At 38.2% G+C, this 26,608-nt stretch overlaps 2 protein-coding genes across 2 annotated transcripts; one reads left to right on the plus strand and one right to left on the minus strand.

The window, feature by feature from the left end:
* Positions 1-9,069: 9,069 nt before the first annotated feature.
* LOC103436252 (auxin transporter-like protein 2) lies at positions 9,070-13,843 on the minus strand. The gene is made up of 8 exons (XM_008374675.4): positions 13,384-13,843; positions 13,107-13,292; positions 12,830-12,942; positions 12,510-12,693; positions 12,302-12,399; positions 11,627-11,834; positions 11,207-11,464; positions 9,070-9,633 (listed from the first exon to the last, which is right to left on the minus strand). The coding sequence occupies exons 1-8, from the start codon at positions 13,540-13,542 to the stop codon at positions 9,364-9,366; spliced, it is 1,476 nt and encodes a 491-aa protein (XP_008372897.1). The 5' UTR covers positions 13,543-13,843; the 3' UTR covers positions 9,070-9,363.
* A 5,372-nt stretch (positions 13,844-19,215) lies between these two features.
* LOC103436251 (thaumatin-like protein 1b) lies at positions 19,216-22,583 on the plus strand. The gene is made up of 4 exons (XM_008374674.4): positions 19,216-19,425; positions 19,540-20,230; positions 22,060-22,162; positions 22,289-22,583. The coding sequence occupies exons 1-3, from the start codon at positions 19,365-19,367 to the stop codon at positions 22,130-22,132; spliced, it is 825 nt and encodes a 274-aa protein (XP_008372896.1). The 5' UTR covers positions 19,216-19,364; the 3' UTR covers positions 22,133-22,162; positions 22,289-22,583.
* Positions 22,584-26,608: the final 4,025 nt, after the last annotated feature.

Genomic DNA, 26,608 nt, shown 5'->3' on the forward strand with positions numbered 1-26,608 from the left:
AATATATGGAGACTTTGGAAGCGGTCTCTGTCCACCTCTATTCTTTGACCAAAACCTTTTTGTTTTGGCTTTTTTTTTTCGAAGTCCTTTGACTTTGTACAACTCAGCATACTAATATTAGGAGAAATGCTAAGGAGACTCTCTCAAAAGTGGGACTCATTGCCACCTCATATTTTGACACACTGTTTTATAATGTTGGCACGAGATTTATCCTTAAATTGTGAGATGGCAAAGTACAGAGTCCCACTTTTAGAAAGTCTTCTTAGCATTTCTCTTCATGAGAAATAAGAGTTCATTTAGTTCGACAAAATTAAGACTCCACGATTCTTGCTCAATTAGGGCTGCAAGATCACTTGATAATCAAGTTACGAAAGGATCAAGTGACTTGATCGACAAACCATTGACATACACAATGAGCTAGTCGTACACCTACTGCGTCTGGTAGCTCTCTTGAATATGTGATATCTCATCTTATTGTATTTTCATGGTAGCTAGCTATGCATGTTAGAAGTTACATCAAGTTAGAACTATGGGGATAAAAAGGTTATGGTAAGTTGGTAACCATATATAAATAAATAATGTCGACTTTAGAAAAGCTATGGACCAAATTCCACCAATAATCTCCACTCATATATCACAAAGCTTGCATGTCTTCCAGATTGAATCATTGTCTTGTTTTCTAGCGAATAAAGCAAGAACAAAACCATGTAAAGAAAGACCCAAAAAATTAGGGCTTTTAACTGAAAAGGTACAAAGCTTTTGTTTTTCATGGGGGACCGCATGCTAATCTAATGTTTTTACACATATGGTCTCTCAAAAAAGTGAACTTTGTAGCTCTCTCTTCTCCGACACTTCTCTCTGCGATCAGAGTTTTTAGATTATTAGATTCTCACACCACACCCACCAATCCAATATATTTCATCTCCACAACCAAAAAAAAAAAAAAATGCAGCAATGCATGCAGCCTTATCAGTTGTATCATAAATTTCCCTTACGTCAGGCACACTTCTTTTTTTGGTTTCATGTTCCTTTAATCTGTATTGTTCATTAGGGTTTTGTCTTTGTGTGTGGCTCAGGGTTTTTTTTCTCTAATCATGGAAACTACTGGGAGCTGGGAATGCAGAATTTTGAGTAAAAAGAAAAGAGAGAGATGCTTTCAGCTGTTTCAGCAATATTCTGTGACTGCTGGATAGCTTGCATGCTTCATGCAAAGTGCTTTTACTAGATGAATTTTCGTTTTCAAGGTCTGAGTAAAGTGGGAGGCATTGGATTTGGAATCCCATGAAATTTAAAATCAAAAGCGATATGCTGGAAACTGTACAACAGAATCTATTAGGTTAATGTCATAAGCTCAAAGAGGACAACCCACATACGCCCAAGCTAAGTTGTTGAATGACCAAAATAATCAAAGGAAATCGGTCAAGAATATGCAATCGATTGAACTAAATATTTTATGCATATTCCTATGTTGTGGTCCTATATTGTGATTTGTCTACACTAGCTAAGATGAAAATCCACATTCGCAACACAAATACTTTTATTGTCATATTGTGAATTTTGATTAGATTGTTATTGTTAAAATGTTTGGTTATCATAATGTATGTCACGTCCCGATTCCGAGATACGCTCAGGATCGACATATAATAGCTAAAAGTAGCCGTATAATAATACATAGAGTTCACTGGGACTTATACATAATGTACATCAGATATTTAATGGAAATGAAATTACAATAAAGAGTTATAGCCCTACACCTTGGAAATAGTGCACAGCCCAAAGCAAAAACCCAAATAAGCTGCAAAGCTTGGTGAGTGATAATAATACAAGATATGTAAAAGCCAATCGATATCAATAGAAAACATTTCATAAAATCCCTTGCATATATAAAATAATCCTCACTCACAAATCTCGATTGGATCTACCCAAGCATCTAACTATCTTTTCATGATTAATCCACACAGGCATTCAATCATCTATTTCTTATCTATAATAAAATAATACGACTGGTAGGCTAGCAGAAATCACAACATTCCACATTCCAAACGCACTTAAAGAATCAAACAGAACTAATACACAAGATGAGAAGTAGGATTCCAGACTCACTCCATGGAATCCATAAGAGATGAACGATTCTAGACACACTCAATGGAATCGAGCAGAATGTAGGGATCCAGACGCACTCAATGGCATCCATACATTGAGTATTAGTAGGGTTCCAGACGCATTCATGAAATCAGAAAGAAAGGTAATGCACTAGGGTTTTAAGATCCACACATGAAATCATAAAGAAAGTATTCCAGGATTCAGTCATCTACTAGCCCTCTTAGTTTGCAAACCTTTCAAACATACATATGTATACATTTCATAAAGTAATTGATGATTGGCATTAAACACATTTATAAATCCATGCTATATCCACAAAGTATACCAACATGGGAATTTTCATAGGCAAAATATTTGTCACATAATATTAAAATCACTAACCTAGAGCCAGATGCAATTTCAAAATCAACACAATTGAATCATCACGCAAAACGATGTGCACGCCAATGAGACCTCACATGTAATAAACCAACAATACTTCTTATAAAACTTAATATCGTACACAACACTCCACTTAGGAATCTTTTCAAGAATGACATGCAAAATGAAGCACAATGATACTTGCACATGAGTTGATATTCACATCTCAACAGAGATCGAAACATCATCATGATGAACAAACTAAGCTCTGTCAACCCTAAAAACATCATATTCCAATTTCGAGACTATTTAACTGTCGAATTATCGTTAATTACGAAATCGAATGGCAATACAATGAATTCAAAAACTGAATACTTGAACCATCACATTGAGTTTCAATAAACAGACATTGGACATGGGCTCAAAGCATCACAAACACCTAGATGCCTAAAATACAGTCACCTGAATTCCTCACGCGTTGCTACGCGCGGAGGTTTCTAGCGAATGGAAACTCAATTTTCCAACCAACTCTAAATCCTACCAAATTTTGTGAGCATGTATCACTCAACAGGAGGAACAACTTTTATACCTACCACAAAGTCAGGGTCGGTCAAGTTTTACTCTTGGGATGATAGGCTACAAGTTTCAAATGGTGGCATTGGTCGTTGCTTAGTCGATCTGCCTGAAAACGAATAGGGTCTGTGTAACCCTAAAAAATTGTGGCCTTACACTAGGGGTGGGCAAACGGGTCCTAGACCCGCGGGTCGGGGCGGGTCTAAAAATTATAAATACAAAATAGGGCGGGGTGGGCCAGTTTCTTGTAAATAATGGGGCAGGCCGGTTCTAAAAATTGGAGAAAACATGCCCTCTGCCTGGACCGTTTAAATCAATACCCTCTAATTCTATCACCATATCTCTCATATCCTCAGGCCCATACCCATTCACTCAAGACTCTACTCTCCCATCACCCTCTCTCTTTTATTCTCAGGCCCATATCGATTCACTTAACTCTCCCTTTCACCTTATCTCTCTACTCTGAGTCTCCGACCGACACCATCTAAGTTTCCTCCGTCAATCTCTCCTCATTCTCATTTCTTCTCTCATCTCAGACCTCAATCTCATGCCCAAGCTCCCATCTTAGACCTCAATCTTGAGCCCAGACTCCCAAATCATGGACTGCGCGGAAACCATCCAACAGAACAACTTCAACCTCGCCAAAGCTCTGGTGACCCAGATCGACTACTTGGCAGGTTCACAAGCAGATGCCATGTGTAAAGTCACCACCTTCTTTGCCGAAACCATGGCCCATCGAATCTTCAGAGTCTATCCTCAGTCACCGATCGACCACTCTTTTTCCGGCATGCTGTACATCCACTTCTACGAGACCCGACCCGACGCGATTGAGAATGTGCTATTAGTGGTGAAGCAAATGAAGCCAAAGATTGTGACCGTGGTGGAGCAGGAGGTGAACCACAACGGTCCGAGTCGAAGATCTGAAGGATGAGCGAGTCGGGAGACGATCAAAACCTTTTTAAAAAAAACAAAAAAAAAAACAAAAAGTAAGAGGACCCGTGGACTCGGCCCGAGCTGGCCAGTTTAGGTCCAGTTCTAGTGATCAGAATTGCAATACAAGGCCTAGCCCGTCTCTTTTTCTTTTTAAGTGGGTTCGGTTCGGTCCTTCCAACTTTGGGCCCGGCCCGGCCTTTGCCCATCCCTACCTTACACCGTCCCATGAGGTGGTTTATCGGGGTGGTTCTAGGTTGGGTTTTGTAAGGGAAGTGAGAGCTTCAATTCTGGATAAGTGGTGCTGACTAATTCCGCAGGAGATGACAGGAATTTGAGTTGGAAAATTCGAAGGGAAAACGGGTCGGTAAGGGTTACAGGTCAATGGTATGGGTTATAGGTTGGCTTTCCTGAAATGGATAGTTCTATTTCTATCAAGTACCAAAACGGAAACTTACTATTTATGGTTAGTGCAAAGAACCAAAATGCCCCTCACTTTGGATGCTTGTTATTGATGCACAAAATCGGAGGTCTTGGAACAACGTAAATTCGACCGTGAATGTGCAAGTAATGTACATAACACAAGATGTATTGTGGTTCACCCCAAGGTTTGGGCTACGTCCACATTGATTATGTATTTCTCTGAGAGGATGAAGGAGAGAACCTCTGAATATGAGAGGGGATGTGAGAGGGGTGAGAAGGCTTCAGAAATGGCCTCTCCTAATTATGAAGGTGATGAGTCCTTTTATAGAATAAGGGCTCCTCACTTATTACATATTTGCCCATTCCTTTATCACATAATTTCATTTAAGTCCCCCGAGTATTTATACGAGATCTAAGTACGAGGCCCTAAATATGGTATAAACATTAGTCCCCCAAGTCTTCAGTCAAGAGAGTCTTTGGCTGGAGATTTGAAATTCAGTCCATGTGTGGGCCGAAGTAACTAGATGTTGTCTTGAACTTGATGCTTGATATGAGGCGGTGCTCAATCTAAAATGATGCTCAACTAGAAGTAGCACATGCTGCGAGGTTGCTCGGCTCGTGGCTTATGTTGCCTTGGTTGGCTCGGTTTGTGGCGTTGAAGGTGAGAGAGTCCCTTTTATAGAATAAGGGCTCGCTCCTCAATACATAAATGATGGGCTAGAGTTGATGCTCTCTAATGGTGGTGAGGGAGTCCCTTTTATAGAACAAGGTCTCGCTCTTCAATACATGAATGATGGGCTAGAGTCCCCCAAGTTTTTTTCATGAGGCCCAGTTGAGGCCCAATATATGGTACGTAATGTAGTCCCCCAAGTCTTCGGCCAATAGAGTATGTTGGCTGGAGACTTCAAATTGAATCCATGTATGGGTCGAAGTGGTGGTTGTTCGGAGGTGGTACTTGTATACCCTGCACTGAAGCTTTGTAAGTGAAACTTTGCAAGTGAAGCTTTGAAGCTGGGACTCTGTGAATGAAGCTTTTGAAGCTAGAGCTTTTGAAGCTAGAGCTCTATAAATGAAGCTTTTGAAGCTAGAGCTCTGTAAATGAAGCTTTTGAAGTTGATTGACATGAGTGATGCTTATGAATGTTTATGTTGATTGACATGAGTGATGCTCATGGATGTTGTCATGAGTGATGCTCATGAATGTTAACATGAGTGATGCTCATGAATGTTGACATGAATGATGATCATGAATATTTATGTATGATTGTCATGAGTGATGTTCATGAATGTTTATGTATGAATGACATGAGTAATGCTCATGTATAACTTGGAGTATTGGGCGTACTTTTGATCACCTGGTTGGTGGCATGAAGGAGAGTACGGGTTGTACATTTCATCACCTGGCTGGTAGTATGAATGGCTAGTTGCCAAATGATATTTAGAGTACGGGTTGTACATTTCATCACCTGGTTGGTGGTAATAGCGGCAGGTTGCCGAATAATTTTTGGAGTATTGGGCGTACTTTTGGTCACCTGGTTGGTGATAATAGAGGGCCTGGTTCTTTTGGGTAAATGGGTCTTCGCCCACCACATGACATTGCAGCTCATTATTTTGGGCTTGCCTTTTTTTTTTTTTTTTTACTACCATCTGATGGGGTTTATACATATTACCCTATGATGGGGTTTATACATATTACCCTCTGATGGAGTTTATATAGATGTCTCCGAAAGACAATAAAAATAAATTACATCATTCAAAAAATAAATAAAGCAGTCTGCGTTGCTTTTGCTTTCGCTTTCTTCTTTTGCTTTCTTCTTTTGCTTTCTCTTTTCCTTTTGTTTCTCATGTGCTCCTGAGGCCCATTTTTCTTTTTATTTTTCTTTTTCTTTTTCTTTTGCGTTGTCCCCCATATGCTTTCGCATGATTCTCCATCCCGTTCAAATGATTCTCCTCGCTGGTCTCCACATGCATGCTCACATGAATGAGGTACAGGACCAGGCAAAGATTGAATCTGGTAAGCTGGAGCTTGAGGCGGTGTGTTTTGATATGCGAGCTATTTTATGGCCTACGAGGGTGAACTATTACTGCTGCTTTTGGAACTGTTGACTTACAGATGAAGAACAGTATTCTGCTACATACTCTGCCTGAGAAGGAAACCCTTCTGGAACCCCCAGTGTGTTCCAAACCTTCACCAACTTCAGCCACCATGTCCACGATGTAAGGCAAATAACTATGAGCAACATCACACATTTGATTTCCAAAAGTAGATGATTCCCAGTCGAGAATGCCAATCACTCGATCCTCTATAGGATGAAACACGAGATTATCAATGCGAAAGTCCCCATGAACTAAGCCTGCTACTGCCCTGACCCAAAGGCTTGCAGCCAAATTGGGCTGGGCTGACTTGATCAGACAGCAAGATATCTGACAGAGACGATTTGTGACAGAGACCAGAAATTCAACCTCTTGCGGCACTTGATTTGCCCGAAGAGACCGAGGGATGAGTCCGGATTTTCCCCGAACTTGTCGAAGTGTTTAGCAGTTGAATCTAGGGGCTTCAGACGATTCGGTCTTGGGGGAACCTATAGCTCGCGGTTTCGGATCTTGAGATCCATGAAATTATGGAGAATGAGAGGCTAGGTTGAAGACAACCCAGCTTTTGGGGGTTGTCGGAGAACCGGAATCCAGCACCAGCTCCAGCGACAGACAGAGTGAAACTATCTTCAGCTTCCCTGGCGCAAGCCAAACGCAATCTTTACAATTCCCTGGACTTCAAATTTTAGTTCTTGCTTCTAGGCGCTTGCCAAAAACACCTGCAGTGCAAGCACTTATGAGGAAAAATCGTCATGGGACTTTGACAGAGCCTAGGTTGAGGACAGCCCAGCCTTTGGAGGTCGTCGGAGAACCGGAATTGAGCACCAGCTTGTGATGATGTTGTGATGGACGGTAGAGATTGAAGTAGCAGAGAAGCTCATTGTGAAATAAACAACGATAAGCTGAGGTTTTCTTGAGTTGTGTTGAGTGGTGTTTGGAGATTTGAAACGGATTTTGCAGATTCACGGCGGAGGTGAAAAAATGAGAGAGAACCGACACACCTTTTCGTGTCGATTCCCACAGACGGCGCCAAATGTTGATGCACAAAACCGGAGGTCTTAGAACAATGTAAATTCGACCATGAATCTGCAAGTAATGTAAATAACACAAGATGTATCGTGGTTCACCCCAAGGTTTGGGCTACGTCCACACTGATTATGTATTTCTCTGAGAGGATGAGGGAGAGAACCTCTGAATATGAGAAGGGATGTGAGAGGGGTGAGAAGGCTTCAGAAATGGCCTCCCCTAATTGCGAGGGTGGGGAGTTCTTTTATAGAATAAGGGCTCCTCACTTATTACATATTTGCCAATTCCTTTATCACATGATTACATTTAAGTCCCCCGAGTATTTGTACGAGATCTAAGTACGAGGCCCTAAATATGGTATAAACACTTGTAATTTCTTCGTTTCAACTCTGATTCGCAAACAATTTGCGCCTAAATGCTTTGTGCTCTATCCATCTATTCTAAACCCACCTCCAAACACAAAATCAAAATTTAAAATGACCAAAATGCCCTTGAAATCAATTTTTTTCAAACTGTAAAATAAATAAACAATAAATTTCGAGACAAGATGTATGCTTTTTATTACATCATAATTATGACAAACAAAAACATTACTCGTGATAGTCAGGGTTCAAGGTTTTAAGTATTGTGAATTTAAACCCTAAATTGAGTTGATTCTTACTATAAACATCTGATTAATTAGTCTCGAATTCTACGTATTTTCATGACAACATAAGACATACAAGAGAACATTACACCATAATGTATCGCATTGGTTTTGGTTTGTGAAGATGAAGGAAGGTTGTTATCTACTTATAACTCTTGCATTATGTGTCTCAATTTATTGTAGACTTACCTTCTGTTAAAGTGTCAACTCCATTAAATTTGATTATATGACAGTAGGGTACTGTTCAAATTAATAAAGAGAAATGCTAAGATGACCTTCTCAAAAGTGGAACTCTTTATGGACTCTCTGTCACCTCATGTTTTTGCACAATGTTTTATAATATTGGCTCAGGAACTGATTTTAGACTCTGAGGTGGCAAAAAGTCTATAGAGAGTCCTACTTTTATTTCTCTTTAGCAAATTACATCTAAAAAGATCTCAGGTACTGTAAATAATTCATTTCATGTTATTAATGGAGGGAAAATGGGAGGATATAAACATTTTGATCATTAGTTCTTCCTCTTGTACTGCTCATTTTTCAACTTATTCTGTTTTGAAAAAAGATTAACAAAGTGTGCTCACGAGTCATGACGGTTCGTGAAGGTGCCTTCATGATAACCGTAGCCCTAGTATGTGTTTCACTTTCATAATTGGCATCCATGATTATCCTCTTTCCACATTGTCACACTAGATTGATTTTGTTATTTTTTTACAAGGCGGGTATTCTAGATAAAATGAAATCAATCGCATAAGTTCAGATATATACAAATAATGCTTTGAACCATTTGAGTTATAGATCTCTTTCATCATTAGATTTTTTTATTTTTTAGAAACCGTAACGAAATACCATTATGAATTTGAAACTTGAAAGGACTTAAAAGTTTCTAATGAAATGGTAATGCAATCCAAATAAGGATTTGAAGGACAACCAGTTGATCATTGTATAACAAAGATTAGAAATTTAAGTTCAAAATATTTCATACATTTTGTTGCCCCTTTTTCTTGACTCATGGCAATAACCCTAAACCCTAAACAACCAAGGCAGAAAATTTAAAAAGAAGAATAGGGGTTGTGTACTTGGAAGGGGTGGAAGTGGTAATTTAGGCCACAAACATCTCTCTCCATGGGTTTTCACATTCAACTCTAAGTCTGTTGTGTCCATTGGGGCATACTACTTGGGACGGAATAATCAAAAGTGGGAGTGAATGAATTAAGGGGTATGGGAGTGATTACGAGGCAGAAGGTGGTGGAGAGGAGGAGGAGCTGAGGTTGTGTTGAAGATCGTGGGCGGCGGCGGCAGAGGGCATTGGTAACACTTGGTGAAGAGGCCAAATGTGTCGATCTGGTGTACAAAGTTCGTAATGCTCGCCCACCCACCGAATCCAAATCCAACTACAAACACCCACACCACCACAAACACATTGATTGTGTATGATCCTATCCATCCTCCTAGGAACCTTGGGGGACTCTCCACAGCATTCTGCATCATCACAACCGTTCATCACAAAAACATTACTCAAATTGTGATTAGTAAAAAAAACCATTGCAAAAAGCTTGTTGCTCTATCCGAGTTAAGCATACCAAAAAAAACACTGTATACACAGTTACACAAAAATGGGTCTGAGACTGGTACCGGATATCAATCTACACTTTTTTATACATTTTCAATACATTGATCATATTAGCAAAACATAGACATATTAACCCTAAAACCGTCACATGATCGATAATGCCAAAGTATAGACCGCTATTAGGGTTTAGGAATTTATGGCCGTAAACCCTAAACCCTACATGCCGTAAACCCTAAACCACATACTGTAAATTGGTACCGGTAACCAACAAAGTGATTTTACCCTAGAGAAGAATCTCTGCTTGAACACAAAGGGTCCACATACAGTTGGCATGGGTATTTAACTGTGCAGAGAGTACGGCACATGTAATGCATCAACTATCAATAAAAGGCAAAACCCAGTTGGTGATTTTCAGAGTACTCCCCAGAGTAACTGTATCCTTTCATGAGCTCAGGATGGGAATCCTCATGAACAGTTTATACGGACCATTCAAATTTAATTCAACGGTTGTAATTATTATAACTTTTAGATGAACTCTCTGTTTAGAGTCGTTGAATCAAATTTCAACGGCTCGGATAGGCTGCTCAGGAGGATCCATATCCTGAGCTCAGAAGAGGATCCAGTTCCCTCCTCAGATAAAGGAGCATCAATGCAATACTGTATCAGGTACGATACCGATATTCTGACCCTTGGTGCAGCAAGAATCTCGTGCCTTTTCTGAACTCTACGCACACACATATTCATATTTATTATTTATTGCTTTTTCTCTTGGATTAGGAAATCGAAAGTAGAAAATAATGAATTCCCCTGTTATCCAAATTGATCATACAATTTACAGGTTAAAATATGGAGGAGAGATAGCCGGGTCTGGTCTGCTAGACTGTGACCACACGCTACCTCTCTGTTCCTCTCTCTCTCTCTCTCTTTTTAATTAAATTTTTATTCTTTTAATGATTATCTTATTGATTAATGGCTTTATTTTTTGAAGTAGTATTCTCATTTCTATTTTTTTAAGAATTTTAACAAAAACAATTTTGTACGGTTTATTTTAACGAAAAATCATATTTTTACATTAAAAAATTATTTTTAATACTATTCATTTTAACTTTTATTTCGTCATTATCGTTAAAACTCAAAGTTTTAAAGTCATTTTCATTAATTTTCTTTTTTTTCCCCTCCCCTTCCCTCCCCTCGCATTTGAACGATGACAGTTAAACCACGTCAACATCTTCTATTAATTTTTTTATAGATAAAAATAAATAAAATAAAGAATGCGAGAGGAGAAGATGGAAGAGCATGAAAAGAGGAGGGAAAAAAAATTTAGTCTTTATTTTTTTTGTTTCTGAAAACAGTCCTTATTTTTTTGTTTGGTCAAAAATTTCAATCTGGTGCTGCAGATTTGGACATCATACATGCTATGCAATGCAGCTAAAGGTGGTAAATATGTACATGCAAAGCATGTGTGAGGGTGTAATGGGGTACCTCTCTTGCAGCAGCTGATCTGTAAGTGAAAATATGGGCCAGAGCTGGGATGATGTAGACTGTGAAGCTGACTAGGAGTGATCCAACGGTGGAGTTGATAGGTCCAAAGAATGGGAAGATGATGGCCAAGAACCAGATTGGGATCACCACAGGCAGTCTTGCTGCTGCTCTCTTGCACAAGCTTTTACATTCATGCATGCCTATGGCTTTCTCCCACACAAAGTATAGTGGTGTGCATGCAAACCCAAATGTTATAAACTGCAACACACATCAAAACCCATAATTTAGATCACACGAATTCAACAATAAACACTCAAGCATATGTTCTCTCGTAAAGCGCGAATCTAGACTGCAACGAGTCAGATTTTACAACATAAGTGTATCGGGAGAGCGTAATGAGTTATGTGTATGTGTACATGCCTGGTGGATGAGCATTAAAATGACAGCCATGTCTCTGAAGGGAGATTTAGGGAGGAGAGAGAAAGCGTTGGAGTGGTTAAGAAGCAAGTCTCCAAATGCCCAATACACTGCTGATGCAGAGGGAAGGGTCAATGTCAGCACATACAGGGTAGCAAATAAATATATGGCCTTGAACTTCTGAGGTTTCCACATCGCATGCATGATCTCCCTGCAATTTCAATTTCCCCCCACCAAAATTAATCAAATAAAATTCTTCATCACCATCAACAATTAATAATCATTTTCTAAAAGAAATGAGGGTATCATGGGAAATTTCTGAAAAAATAGTGGTCAATAACTAAATACTGTGCAGGGGAAACAAGAAGATTTGATTTTTCTTGAAAAGGATTGGTCATTAGATCATGTCCCCTTGTTCTCTGCTTATTTTTGTCCCATCAAATAGTATAAAAAATTAAAAAAAAAATTAGATAGACATATGTAAATTTTGTAAATTAAAAAAAAAAAGACATGGGTTTTTCTTTTATCAGTAATTAAAAAACAGTGTAATTTGTTTACTACATTTCAAGTTTGTCCTGGGCTGGATTGATGTTGAAAAATTAAGATTTAATTAAATGTGTAAAACATAAATTAAAATGCAGAAAAAATATAACCCAATATCTGATGGTTGTGTCTTACACAGTAACAGCATGTCCTCCAAAAGTGTAGAGAATGTTTGTGGCCCCAGTGAAGTATAGCACCACCTTAGTCGGACCAGAGTGCTTCACTCCCTCAACCTAGCATCAAAATTTTCACAGTTTTACTACACCGAAATTACCATGAGCAATGAACGCGTATGGAGTTTTTGTAGGGTAATTAGGTGGTTAAAGTTACCAAATTTATTTACCTGGCCATGGAGGAAGGAGGCAATGGTAAGGTACCAAGCAGTGTAAGTGGTCATAACAAGGCCCAAAAATGACCAAACTCTGTAGTTGTGAAATGAAGGGATAAAGACAGTGGTGGCACAGCAAGCTCCGAAGATGTAAGTCCAAGTCCTCTTGTCCAGATTATCATTTATGTAATATATATTACTGCAAATTAACAACAACATTTAGAAAGATGCCCACACTTGCATGGAAATTATTAAAAAAAATTAGATATTTAGTGGAAGATTTGATTTAAAAAAGCAGATGGAATGAAAGGTAGGGGTCAGAGATGCTTGGGTACCTTGCACAAGCTATCAGCTGAATGACAGATCCAAACAGAAGAAATGTGCAGTTAAATGCCAACCCCACGTTCCTCCAGTGTTTCCCAAGCAGCCCATCAAGAACTTCAAACCACTAATCACCATAAAAGAATTTGACACCAAAATCAAAACCCATGTCAGAATTTGGCCAAAAAACTTGTCTGGAGCACGTCGTAAAGATTCACAGTTTAGCAGCATAACATCAGACGACGCGTTATTGGAAACATTTGTGAATAGAGAGTGAGTTGAAATTTGTACCTGGATGACATGGTTTCTGAAATCAACCTTTTCTCTTTCTTTTCTTGTTCTGTATTCAATATAGAGTGTGCTAATAAGGTAAGCAGTCCAGCTGCCCAGCAAGCCATAGAAAAGCTGGAAGAGAATCCCAGAGAGCATTCCCAGCTGCGAGAACGAGTACGGCAAAGTAAGCAGAACTTGAGCCACCTGCAAAACACACAGACATTAACACAAACACCTCACAAACATAAAAATAAGGATAACCTCTTTCCTACAAAAACACAAACTTTTCACAAACCTGATTAGAAGCACAGCTGAACCAAGCATCATAAGCAGACCCACCATCCCAGAAGAACTTGGAGAGCTTGCTCTTGAAGCTCTTGGCCTTCCCATCTGCCTCCATTTCTACATAATTTCCTACTATCACTGTTTCCACCACCTTATCTGATGACTCCATTGCCTTTTCTCAAATGGGTTGAACTAAAAACTGGGTTTTTGTTATTTGTTCAATGCAGGAGTGAGGTGGGTTTTGATTTGAATGGTGGGTAAGTTGAGTGACGGTAGGGGTATATATATACAAGACACGAGGTGGGTTCTGGTTCTCGAAGCCTGAGAAAGTCCCCCTCTCTCTCTCTCTTTCCCTCCCTCCCTTCTCTCTACCTTTCTCTCTCCTCTTTTTCACAGTCTGTTTGTGAGAGGTATTCTTGAGAGGAGAGGAAATCGCTTTTGGGGGTTTGTGGGTGGCTTTGACGAAATCTGATGGTTCTCGGGCCCTTTTTGGTAATAAAAATTTGGGGAATTTTTGTTGTTTAGTTCATAATATTTAATTAATATGTGGTGTTAAGTTAATCAAAATTTTGTTTTTAAACTAATTAATTATGTGGAGCGTGAGTGGCTTGTCCGCACGAGCGGGTCTACCCGCTTCCCGAGCTGGCTAGATAATTATTACACTTGTTTAATTACATAATCACCTTGTTTACTATCCATAATCACCTTCATGCCATACAACTTTTTTACACTCACATTTTATATTAGAGCTTAAATATAATGTGAACTTACATGTCACCAGTTCATGTCTACGTTTTCATTCTACAACACATTGCATGAAGATAATGTTAACTTACATGAAACTAGTTTATGCCTAGGTTTTATTTCGTGTGGAATGTGCTCTCTCATGTACCCATGCATGCATTTCTTACTATTCATTGAGATTGGAGAGCCAATATTGGATAAAGTACATACTTTTTAGAAGTGCTTTTAGAAGGAAATTAAAATGAGCAAAGATATGGTTTGGTAAAAGGGTAAGATGGTAAAACCCAAAATGCAACTAGTGTTATTTTTTCTTTTTCTTTTTTCATAATTGTTGTAGAAGATCAAGGTGCTTAGGGAGGGAGGTGGACATGGGGCAAGGGAAAGAGTGAAGGGAGGGAAATTATAACAAAGTAGACCACATGATTGCAGCCAAACGGGCGTGGTCTCATTACAAGAAGAAGAAAGCTGCTTTTTTCACATGGCTCTTATGCTGCTATTGGCAACCTCAAAACCTCCTCTTCCCTCAATTGCTTTCTGGTATGGTGTGGTGGTGGACTCGAGAACAGAACCTCCCCACTCCCACTCCCACCACCACCGCTGCTACTCTTAAAAAAAGTCCAAATTCCAACTGGAAATCTCACCTCTTTGCAGTTGACGAAACTTATTTACTCACTCCACAATGTCTCTCACATGGTTCCTTATTGTTTTCACTAGATAATTCACTTTGTGGACAAAATATGTAGCCAATATAAAAACCACTCTCCACAGTTTTTCTTGCTGCATCATGTGCATGCGCTTGGAAAACAGCATCTCCTTTTATATTATCACTCCTAATTAGTTAAGTACTGCTGCATTTTTCTCAATGGCTTGCGGGAATTAATATCTTAAGACTTCTTTTAACATGAGACGAGAAGTATATTTCTAGATTAATAAATAGCTTATCACCTATTTTAATTTAGTTAATTATTCAACAATTGTGAGCTAAATGACTTGAACGGAAGACCTTCTCCAGCAAAGTTAAAACAACCTACCTATTTGAATATATGTTAGATTAGTAGTCCGACAATATAATATGTAAAGCATTTGATGGAAGAACACAAATCTTTGATTTGTAATATGTCTAGACTCTGTGTAAGATTTTATTTTTATTTTTCAGCTCTTTGTACTTGCAAGAGGAACTACGTACCAACTAGATCCTTTTTTATTTAGTTGATGTATTTTACTCAAAATATAAGAAAACTAGGCATATATTGCACCCCGTGATGACCGACCAAATTGCTGGCTAACCTAGCAGCAAAGTATTTTAGCATATGAACATATATATCAGGTTCTGATACGTCAATGAGATTCTTTGACCGTCCTTTAATTTCCCCATTAACACAAACATGTGAATTGAAACAGACAGCCTTCCTAAACCATGCTTGAATAATACATAACAAAAACAAAACATATAAAGACTAATATTAAATAAACGAAAAATAAAAAAGGAATATTAAGAAATATATATTACAGTGTTTTAACCAATTGAGAAACATTAATTTCGGTAACTATCAGTAATAATATTACACCAAGAACATATATAATTTTCTCAACTTTTTCACCCTTTTCAAAGCAGTGTGAAGATTTTGAATTCGAACAACAGTCACCTGGAGAGATTATTGATTATCTTCCACCAAATAATGATAAAACCCATTTATGCAGTATGCTACTGATATTAAGAAATCACACCACGTTATTCATCAGGTGTAAAAAGTTTTGTTTGGGTGCAGGGCAACATATTCATGGGTTTTGTTGGGCACCCACGTACATCCTATTCCTTGTTTGGGCATGCTTTCTAGTCTCTAGGACCAGAAACATTCCCTGTGATTTGTGTCTCCTTTGACTGTGAGCCCTCGGCACCATATGATTCTGCATATATTCTACAAGATTATTCTCACATATTACATCTTATCATCCGGACCCTATGATGGTATCCGCTGTTCATCGTATGATTTGAGATCTAGGAGTACTGTATGCAGATGGATATCTAGGGTTTGCATTCCCCTGTCAGATCAACAAGCAGTGCTAGCAGTCGAGTACTGGTTTGATAGAATGTTTGAAAGCAACATCAGATCAAAAATCATGCCCTAGTTAGGTGGCCATTATAGTTTTGTTATGTGAAATTAACAAAAAACTCCAGCCAAGTGCCCGATAAGACATCCCAGGTCACAATTGCCAGTTATCGATGTATATTACTGAATTCATCAATTGTGAGATCACCGTGCTTGCTCGATTGTATTTAGCATTCATTATTCGTATAAGCATGTCCATTATCTCAGGTTACCGACTCAGACTAATTCTAATATTCGTATAGCTAGTGTGACGAGAAGCTAAAACCCAGACAAAGGCAGAAAGCATGTTTATCCCTTTTAATTTTGTCTCTGAAATTCTCCTCTCTTGAAACGTCACATGTGTGACAAATCTAGAGACAAAGCATGCCAATTGCTATGAATTTTGTTGCCAAGAAATGTTTTGGAGTCTTTAAGGTTGGGGACCAAAACACAAAAGCCATATCATTGAGATTAATTAATCAGTAATGCTGATTAAGAAGAAACCAAATCTTTCAAAATGTTGAGGAACACCAAAATTGGCAACTAAGTAATTCAAAGAGTGGTAAAGTTTCTTAGCACGCGAGCTGGTCCTTGTAGCTTAAGTCAGCCTATCATGAACAATAATTTCTTGAACCTTTTTTAGTTCATGTTGCATCAACTATGCAAGAACTGGGTTAACATACTATCATATCAAGTACGTACTTAGCTAAGTATGTGTCTCGAAATACGAAAAATATTGACCGCACTTTATGACAAAACTCAACGTGATTAACAATTTATCTAAAATTTTGAAACGAGATCATTTCCCTCCAAATACAATAGTGAACTGTTATTAGCACGTCAAAAATCTCATTCTACACCTCTCACAAGTGTATTTTTCTTTCTAATTATAGAACGTTTGAAGTGCCAAATGAGATTTTTGAAATGCTAATAACAATTCTCATACAATAACACCATTAATCTTTGTATCTCTATGAGCAGAAAGCATGTTGCATGAATGTGGTATTCTTCTGTTTTTTTCTTTTTTCTTCCAAGATTAAGGGAAATATGCTTAATTAAACTCTTACATACGGATTATCCTTACAAAATGATTAAAGCTCCATAATTGGTCAAACTTTTGCTCTTCTTTTTCTCGTTCTGGTCATGAACAATTCTTAAGGTTGTCTTTTTGTGCTCATCGGAGAATATCCTTGGCTTTTTGGAAACCCTACAATATTGACCTGAAATTCAACTAGAACAAGTGGGTCCCTTGGTTTTGTGCTAACGATCAATTGAAAATATGGGTCAACCCCATTAGCAAAATACAAGAAGTGGGTCAAATTTTATTATTATTGGTGCAAAATCATTGAATTGAAGATAACATAATATCCAAAACACAATAATGGTAGATTGGCTTTATGGCCCTCCTTTCTGAGAACAATTTTTGGGGCCAAAGAACCCTTTCTTTAAAAGAAAATGTGTACAACTTTAGTGCCACCTTGGGCTGTGGGCAACACATTAAAGCTGCAATTTGACATTGCACAACCATGAAAAGGGGAAGGAAAAGTATAAGGGTATGTTGGATCTAATATTTTTGTTGAACACTCTTTATATTGTTTTGAGCCGAGTCTCTAAGCTCAGTAGTGGCCTTTTAGTTTGAATTTTTTGGCCCAAGGTGACAAATGTATACACAATCGTACATTTGGTATGATGTTGCTAGTGGTTTTTGACATAGATACAAAGGTTTGTGCAAGAACATTGTCCATTTTGGCTTGCAGTCCAAAATATAATTATTGGATCAATGGAATTAGGAAGCTTGAAAAATTAGACGGTAATCCACATTCGTATTCTAATATAGTTTGTGACCTTAATTTACTGAAGAAAAAGAAAAGAAGTAATTGAGAATCGTCGATCGTTGGGATAAAACGATAATTTATCCCAATTAGAAATACTCCACCTTGATCACTTTTTAAGGTTGGAAAAAAAAAATTTCACACTCCCATTTCTCGTCGTTCTCTTTGCTTGTGTTTATTAATTCAATCACGTCGATATAAACAAAAGGAGTAGTGCAAAAGGATAAAAGAGTGAGAAATTATTTTTCTAGCTTTTAAATTTCCTGTAAGGTGATACTACGAAACTAAATTCAGTATGGCCCAAGACCCAAATTTTCATAGGCCATTTTGTGAAGCCCAATTGAATTGGCCTGTGATGCACAGCCCATGAAAAAGAAATGTATTGGACGGCTGAGATCATCTAGTTATTAGCGGTCCAAGTGTGAAATAAACCGTGCAACATTTCTCTCGTTATTCTGCGCACCCACAGCAACCCCGCCCACGGTGGCCTACCCAGTGGCCCTTGGGCCTTTGCACTTTACTTGGCCGGAGCTCGGGTCTCTGAACAAGCGAGTCGTCGTCGGCCAGTCCATTCTGTTCAGATATCTGCTCCAACCGGTTGGGCTAACTCGAAATCAAAATACCATCATTGATTATAAAAATTGACCTTAAACCACTTACGGAAAGTGACTTGTATTTATTATTTGGGTAGTGAAGGAATGAATGTGGCATTTACTAATTGAGATATGTCATATATGCAGATGATTACAGAATCCTCTCGTACCATCGCACCATGTGCCGCTTCATGCTTGCTTCTCTCACAACTGCATTTCTCTCTTCTTCTTCTTTTCTGGGTCCCATACATTGCCAAACGTTCAAAGCCTGGTTGAACCAATACACACACACACACACACAATTTATCAACAAAACCAACGATGACTTACATAAATCAGGAATGATAAAATGGTTGTATCTCAAATAAATTTGTGAATTATTTTTGTTTTTTTTAATAAATTTATTTGAGACATTGTCACTTTAACGTATCCTTTCATTTTCGTACAAATTTCTCCCACCTAGCACATTGGTCCATTGTGCACACGAAGACAGCAGAGTGATGCGATGGTGCTTTAAAAATGTCACTAAAAATGGATAATCACAAGCCAAATATAATAATGTATTGCCCAAATTCACAAGTCACAATACCGTTCCAATTCTTTAACCGAAAATACCCAAAAAGCAAAACAAAAATAAAAATAAAAATAAAAATAAAAAAATATATATCATCCTTCTTGCTTTGTGCCTACTCTCCTCGCAAGAAAAGTAAAGTTCTTTGGCATTCTTCTTCGATGGATCGTCCTCTACTCTCTGCCTCTCTTGTCGCTCTCGTCGCCCTCTCTTTCTTCTCAGGTAATTAACTCTAAATTCAAATTCTCTCTCCGACCCAATTCATAATTTTCCATGAATATCAAAACCCAATTCTCAAAATTTCATTTTTTATTGAAAATTTTTTGGTTCTTGCAGAGGTGAACTCAGCTTCTTTCAAACTAGTCAACAAGTGCCGCTACGAAGTATGGCCCGGAATACTTTCCGGCGCCAACACGGCTCCGCTCTCCCCCACTGGCTTCGCGCTCAAACCCGGCAAGTCCCGGACCCTTTCCGTACCCAAATCTTGGTCGGGTCGGCTCTGGGCTCGGACTCTATGCACCGGATACTCGCCCGGTAACTTCTCCTGCGTCACAGCCGATTGCGGCTCGGGAAAAATCGAGTGTGCCGGAGGTGGCGCGAAACCGCCGGCTACGTTGGCCGAGTTCACGCTCAACGGCACCAACGGATTGGATTTTTATGACGTCAGCTTGGTGGACGGGTACAACTTGCCGATGCTGGTGGTGCCACGTGGAGGTACAAGAGGGGGATGCAGTCCGACTGGGTGCCTCGTCGACTTGAACGGCAAGTGCCCCAGGGCGCTGAGGGTGCGTGAGAGCGGAAGGGGGAGCGTGGCGTGTAGGAGCGCGTGCGAGGCGTTTGGGGATCCGCAGTTTTGTTGTAGTGAGGCGTACGCTACGCCCGACACGTGTCAACCGTCGGCGTACTCGCTGTTTTTCAAGCATGCTTGCCCACGCTCGTATAGCTACGCGTACGACGACAAGACGAGTACGTACACGTGCGCCTCCGCCGACTACGTCATCATTTTCTGCCCCTTGCCTTATACAAGGTAACCTTTTTCTAATATGTGCTTTAATACAATTAATTTGCTAATGCCTTACATAACATGTCAAACTATCAAAAAAACGTCATTATAACCTAATATGTATAGGGTTTTAGGATATAGGAGGCCTTTGGAAGGGATTCCCATTTTCTTTTTAATTGGGGATTTGTTGTGGGCTAACTGTTTATTTTTTAAGTTGGATCTCATATATCATCTTTGTAAAATATTAGCCAAATCGGAAATATTTGAGACATCTAATTGAGTTCAAAAAAATTGACCAATAATTTGTTCTACCAGATACAATGAAATTTTATTGTGCTAATTTAATAGACAAATAGTTTCGGATTAAATTGAATTTTTGCAAGGATGATATATGAATCAAGACTTACAAAATAGATTGTTCAGATCGTTGAAGTTCGACGTGGAGTGGGCTCTATAAGTAGTCCCCATTTTTACTCAAAAATGGGGTTCCCTCTGGAAAGGGCCTGTTAGGATATAATTCAATCATCTCCATGAATTATTGGAGCTGTGGAATGAGATGGGATGTTGAAGGTGCGGGGTGCATGCTCCCTAATTTGCACCTTTTCATGCGCCAAAGGTTGCGTAGAGCTAATGGCAGCGTTTTTGGCGGCCTCAAAAACGTAGCAATATGTTATTTCAATGCCACAAGAACATAAAATAAAATTAAAGACGGACAACAAGCTGGAAGTAGAAGTGGGGTTGTTTCTAAATGAACAAAACTAGTTGGTTAGTTAGGGTTTAAGCTCTAATTTTTATGTTTACAATGTTGTCAGTACAGCAGAAGGTATAATACGGTTTAGACATTGTAGTTACATGTAGAAATCTCTGCATCTGAGACAAATGCATCATTTTGTTTATTTGTCTGGTTTGGCACTGCTTGATGTAATGAACTGGCGCTGCGATATCTGTGGTAAATTGATCGAATTTTTTGCCTTTATAAATTGGCGATGTACGATTGTGCCCTGTCTATTGTTTATTTGTGATTTGGGGATGTTGTGTAAGTCAATCTATAATATGCACACTAAAAGTACAAAGTTTGAGAAGCCATTATACCGAAGCACAAGGATGAATCATGAACGGCAGCAACAAGCAAGGATCTTCCACTCTCTCTACATGCCTTATGCACTCCTATATGGGGTAGGGTTTTGTGCTACAATATTGTGTATAAGAGCGGGGACCTAAGCCTTATATTTATAGATGAGAGTATTAGGTTTCTTGCCCTTAAAGAAAACCCTAGGACATATATTCAGCACCTCTAGAATCCACGACCTAATCGGATAGATATTCCCATTAGTTATTTCTTTATTTCACCATCAAGTAATCCTGGATAATCAATTATTACTTCCTATCCCGTATTCTTAATCACTTAGGACTCCTAAATAGATGTAAGCCCAATAAAAGTCTGACATGTTGCACAGTTGCACTAGTGTTCGTGAGGAAAACACTGAGACCTATGGACCCTTTGAGCATCAAAATTAATGAACCCAAAAAACAATGCATCTACACCATTGGTTGTCTGCGATTCAGTGTTACTCGTATTCAAATTCGCTTCATCACATTTTCCCTTAGGATCGTTTACTCTTTTTTATTGAAGTCGTGTTTGCTCTGTTCTTTTACTGGCTGTAATCTGGAAGATTTTGTTTGTATTCTTACATTTCCTCTTGAAGCTGCAACTTACTGCATTGTACTTCAGACAGTTAAAAGAACTCTGTTATTTCGTCTATTATAATACCTTATGGATATGTTGAGTTCATCATGTTACGCAATTGAGTAAGGCTTCATAACATAACTGGTGCCTTGTTCGGAACTTTCAGTCTAAAGGTGTTGGGAGCTCGAAAAGATGGGGCCCCACTACCACTGGTTAACAAGACCATGATGTACCTCTAAGGAGCCAACATGCACGGGGTGCTTCCACAGGTCAGATTTGGATGCCTCTAATCGTTCATTCAGCCTCTACTGCATGTGCAGCAGCACATATTTGGTGTTTCCAGTTTCGGTCTCTTTTACGTGCTTTATGACTAACCTTGTTGCTCACATTTTCAGGAAGGCAGTATTACAAATCCCAGCTGGGCAGGTGCGAAGGTCGATGACTGGCTTTCCGCCTGACCTTCGTCGATGCATTTGCTATTAGTTCACTGGTAAGGATTAATGGAAAAAAATTCTACCGTCCCCCAAAAATCTTGTAGATAAGTTTTGTGTAGTTGATCACTCCTATGAAGTCATATATATACATAGGACTGTTCGAATTTTGCCTCTGATGACTTGTTACTTCAAAACTCAGTTGTAATATTGGGAGAAACTCGGAATTTCTCAGTTGAAAAGCTGCAAATTTTTGTGATGCACTTGTGCAGTTGCCACGATTGGATGGCAATGTACATCGAAGGATGCACATGGCGTCTTGGGCTTTCTGGGCCCTAAAAATACTCGTCTCAAATATAACAAGATGAAAAGTGGGTGACCCAAAAAAAGAAGTTATTTTCTGTTTTTTATTATTTTATTATTATTTTTTTTTAATTTTTTTTTAAGTCGAAAGAAATGTGTTATACTAGTTAATGAAATAATTTTTACATATTTATATAAAAAGGAAAAATGATATTACAAAAGAGTGCAAGAACCACTAAATAACAATACCTTTTGTTGTTACGTTAGAGTAATGTTAGGGAGAACTCAATTTTTAACCTCATTCATGTATAATGAATGTGATCTTGCAATTGAAACACAGCCAATGATTAATGAGATAAACTCATTAATTACATGACATGTATATACGGCTTGTCACATCACGCGGTGCATAAATATGGCTTGAAATGTTGTTTCCCTATCATTTTTTGTTACGGAATGAAAAATAAATAGCCAATTTGTTATGTTAGAGTTAATTAATCCGGCATCATCCGTGTAATTATTGCATGGTATCATTCATCTAGTTTTCTCTTAGGTCCTAGGGTTTTTAACGTGCCTACCAAACTAAAATCTACCAACAAACCTAACGTCCCCTTCTTTTTGTAGGGGTCTTCCTCTTATAGTCATTGTACTTAATGTAGGTATAGCCTGTTCACTCGTATTATAACGTGTGGATTGGTTATTAAGGCTATAACATAATTGATTATTAAGTTTAAATTCATCCGTTATAACACGTGAATCAGTAATACTACATGAACGTGTTTCACTATCATATATAAAAGGGATCCTAAGTTACACGTGAATGGGGTCACCATGAACTGCTCAAATTGGCTAAGAACATGTGATAGCCTTCAATAAGAGAAGGGAAACGATTTCTACAGCCCTTTTTTCTCCATTTGCAAACCGTCGAACCCATTTATACGTGGACCCCTTTGTTTTTACACCTCGTGAAAAAATCACAATTATTTGCAATCTGAAGTTTAGTTTAATTCGGATGTCAAATAGGTAACAGTAGTCCTTCACTCTTTATTTCAAAATTTAGGATGCAAGCTAAGCTTGTTACATGAATCTAGACACTGCTAATTGCTAAAGCAGCAAGGACATGTGAAAGGTGGCAAGCTTTTGCTAGTTAAACATTGAAAATGTAAAAGACCACCTTATGGCCAAAAGAAGAAGACAGCCCACAACAGAATTCAGAGTTGTACATAGTATTGCGTGTCCTGTTATGCAATGGAATTAATATGAAACAATATTAGATTCTTTCACGGAATGGATTTTCATTTTTTTCAAAAATAGGGATAAGTTGTGGAATCCACGTCACATCGAAATTCAACGATTTAAACAGTGTATTTTTCAAGTTGCACCTTATAGATAACCTTGCAAAATGTTAGCCAAATCGGAAATATTTAAGTCATCTAATTGAGTTCAAAGAAATTGACAAACACTGCATTCTAATAAACATTGAAATTTCATCGTGACCATTAGAGGGGCAAATGTTTTTGAATTGAATTAAATTTTTGCATAGATGATCTATGAATCGAGACTTCAAAATAGACGGTTTGGATCGTTAAAGTTCGATGTGCAATGAATTCCACACGTAATCTCCATTTTTTGAAACAAAAAAATAGGGATCGCTTCATTTAAAAGGCCTGTATGAAATATTCAATACTATATATGTGATTGTTTAGACTCTCATAAGTCATATATTCCAACTTTTTTTTAATTTGAATACATTGATAGAGGCATATTTATATGTTATCCTAATACTCACGATATTCAGCGCATCTGTTAGGAATAGCAGGCAATCTCATATCAGAATAAGGATTCGCAATCGAGACATATATTGAATTAACAAAGGAAGGAAGAAGTAAGGCAAGGTAGTTGTTGAGATGGTAGGAATGGGTATGCCATCCGTGTATCCATATGCTTTGTATAAGAAGGGCATAGGAGGGGCTACCAAGTTGCAAGTAAACGCAATTTTAGTTGTTTGATTGGATAGATCATTCTCTGTTAAAGTATTAATCATTATCAAGTTACATACATATCGTGATTGCATTCATTACGATCTCATATGGTAAACGAACCTCGTATAATATTTGAACTAATGACTAAATAAATTTTTAATCCAATCAGATAACAAAATAAAACAAGCTAAAGTAATAGCTTGTGAGCATACTAAACCACTCATTTTTATTCCTCGAAAAGTATGCTTTTGTAATCAAGACAAAGGAAGGACCCTCTTCTCTGGCCTCCTTTGTACCCAATAAAGAAGAAAGAAATTCACTTTTAACATAAGGTAGAAATCAAAAACAACATCACTTTACTTTTTCATATTCTCCCAACACCAAAGCCCCTCATCGACAAATTATATTACTCAGAGATCACAGTGGGTGGTTCAATGGTCTCTGCAATCGTGCAGTTTGGACCCCATTCATGCAAACCCTAGATAGAAGAACATAAATCATCACATGCAAAAGATACCATTGCTTGGATCCAAATACAAGTTCAAAATAAGTCAAATGATTGATGCAATTAGCTTTCCCTTGTTTAGTAAAAATTAAAAATGCAAGCCTGGCCCGTATATTTTACAAGGAAAATGTGACCGACGGGATAAGATCAAGAACCTAGAACACACTTCTTTATTCTAGGATGAGTGATTTGGTACGTTCTTATTAAACTACAATAAAGAGAGAATGAGAGTTTGAATTCAAGACTTAGTATGTTGAAGAGAAAAATCTTTCCACCACATGCAATCGAGATGTATTCTAAATATTAACAGACCATTTTTCTTCTGGCATACACTTTATTTAGGGAAAAACGAATAATTTAGATGTGTCTTAAAGAACTTAACATCATCCTACACGATTTTATGAGAACACTGTTCTTAATTAAGTTGCATTGTGCACTTTTAACTTGACAACAATTATAAGTACATTGCTCGATATGATTATTTGTAAATTTTAAGTGACTATGACTTTCGCAATACTATGAGAATAATTAACTGTGAAATAAATTGTTTAATTTACAATGAAGCTACATTGCTGGTTTCAAATTTTCGTATACATAAGATACCTTTGGAAAACGGTCAATGAAAATGTGTGGATCGCATTTGAGATGCACTTTATCATGAGTGCCGTGCAGTGCTGTTTAGTGCGTTAATAGGAATTTGGCCTACCCTTCAAATTTATTAAGGTCAATATTTTTCAGCTTCTAAATAGTAAAAAAATGAATAGGAAGAGAGGTGTAGGGAATCCAATGCCCTCCCCCATAATTTGCTCTAGCAAGTAGCAACTGGCAAGGACCACGAGCGCCACTGTCCCACGTGGAACATATCAACGGTCACTTTATCAGACGTGGCAAGAGATTAGATGTTCCTTAAGTAGGCCCCACCGCACGAAATAGTAACCGGATGAAATCATTATTTTTCTATAAAGTAGGATTCTCTCTTTTTTTTTTTTTTTTTTTTTTCTTTCTTCCCCTCTTATTTGAACGGTCACAGTTAAATCACGCTAACATCTTATATTAATTTTTTGGGTAAAATACATAGTAGCCCCTCAGGTTTGAAGTTTATTACAACCTCATACAACATCTTTAAAACATTTCACTTTCATACCTCACGTACTATTTTATTTCAAAATAATACATCTGCTACATTTTTCATCCGTTGATCTGTTAAGTGCTGACGTGGCTGCCACATTTGTGCCACGTGGCTGCCAAATGTATGCCATGTGGTAAAAAAACAATTAAAAAACACTTAATCTTCTAAATTTAAAAAAAAAAAAAAAAAACACACACACACACACATACGCATAACCCATCCCTTCCCCATCCCCGCAACCCATACCCCTTTCTTCAACAATTTCCGGATTCAACCTCTCCTTACCTCTCTCAACCTCATACTCCACCTCACCGCCTCCCAGATCCTCCGCACCAGATCCTCCCCCTTCGCTTTCACCCACCTCC

The sequence above is a fragment of the Malus domestica genome, chromosome 05 (assembly GCF_042453785.1).
Source record: "Malus domestica chromosome 05, GDT2T_hap1".
In the NCBI taxonomy this organism is placed as follows: Eukaryota; Viridiplantae; Streptophyta; class Magnoliopsida; order Rosales; family Rosaceae; genus Malus; species Malus domestica.

Coding starts and splice junctions, on each gene's coding strand:
- LOC103436252 (XM_008374675.4), bottom strand. CDS start 13,542: ATGGAGTCATCAGATAAGGTGGTGGAAACAGTGATAGTAGGAAATTAT. Junction 12,400..12,509: donor CCTCCTTCCTCCATGGCCAG/GTAAATAAATTT, acceptor TTTTGATGCTAG/GTTGAGGGAGTGAAGCACTC. Junction 9,634..11,206: donor GATCAGCTGCTGCAAGAGAG/GTACCCCATTAC, acceptor GTGATGATGCAG/AATGCTGTGGAGAGTCCCCC.
- LOC103436251 (XM_008374674.4), top strand. CDS start 19,365: ATGGATCGTCCTCTACTCTCTGCCTCTCTTGTCGCTCTCGTCGCCCTC. Junction 19,426..19,539: donor CGCCCTCTCTTTCTTCTCAG/GTAATTAACTCT, acceptor TGGTTCTTGCAG/AGGTGAACTCAGCTTCTTTC. Junction 20,231..22,059: donor TGCCCCTTGCCTTATACAAG/GTAACCTTTTTC, acceptor CGGAACTTTCAG/TCTAAAGGTGTTGGGAGCTC.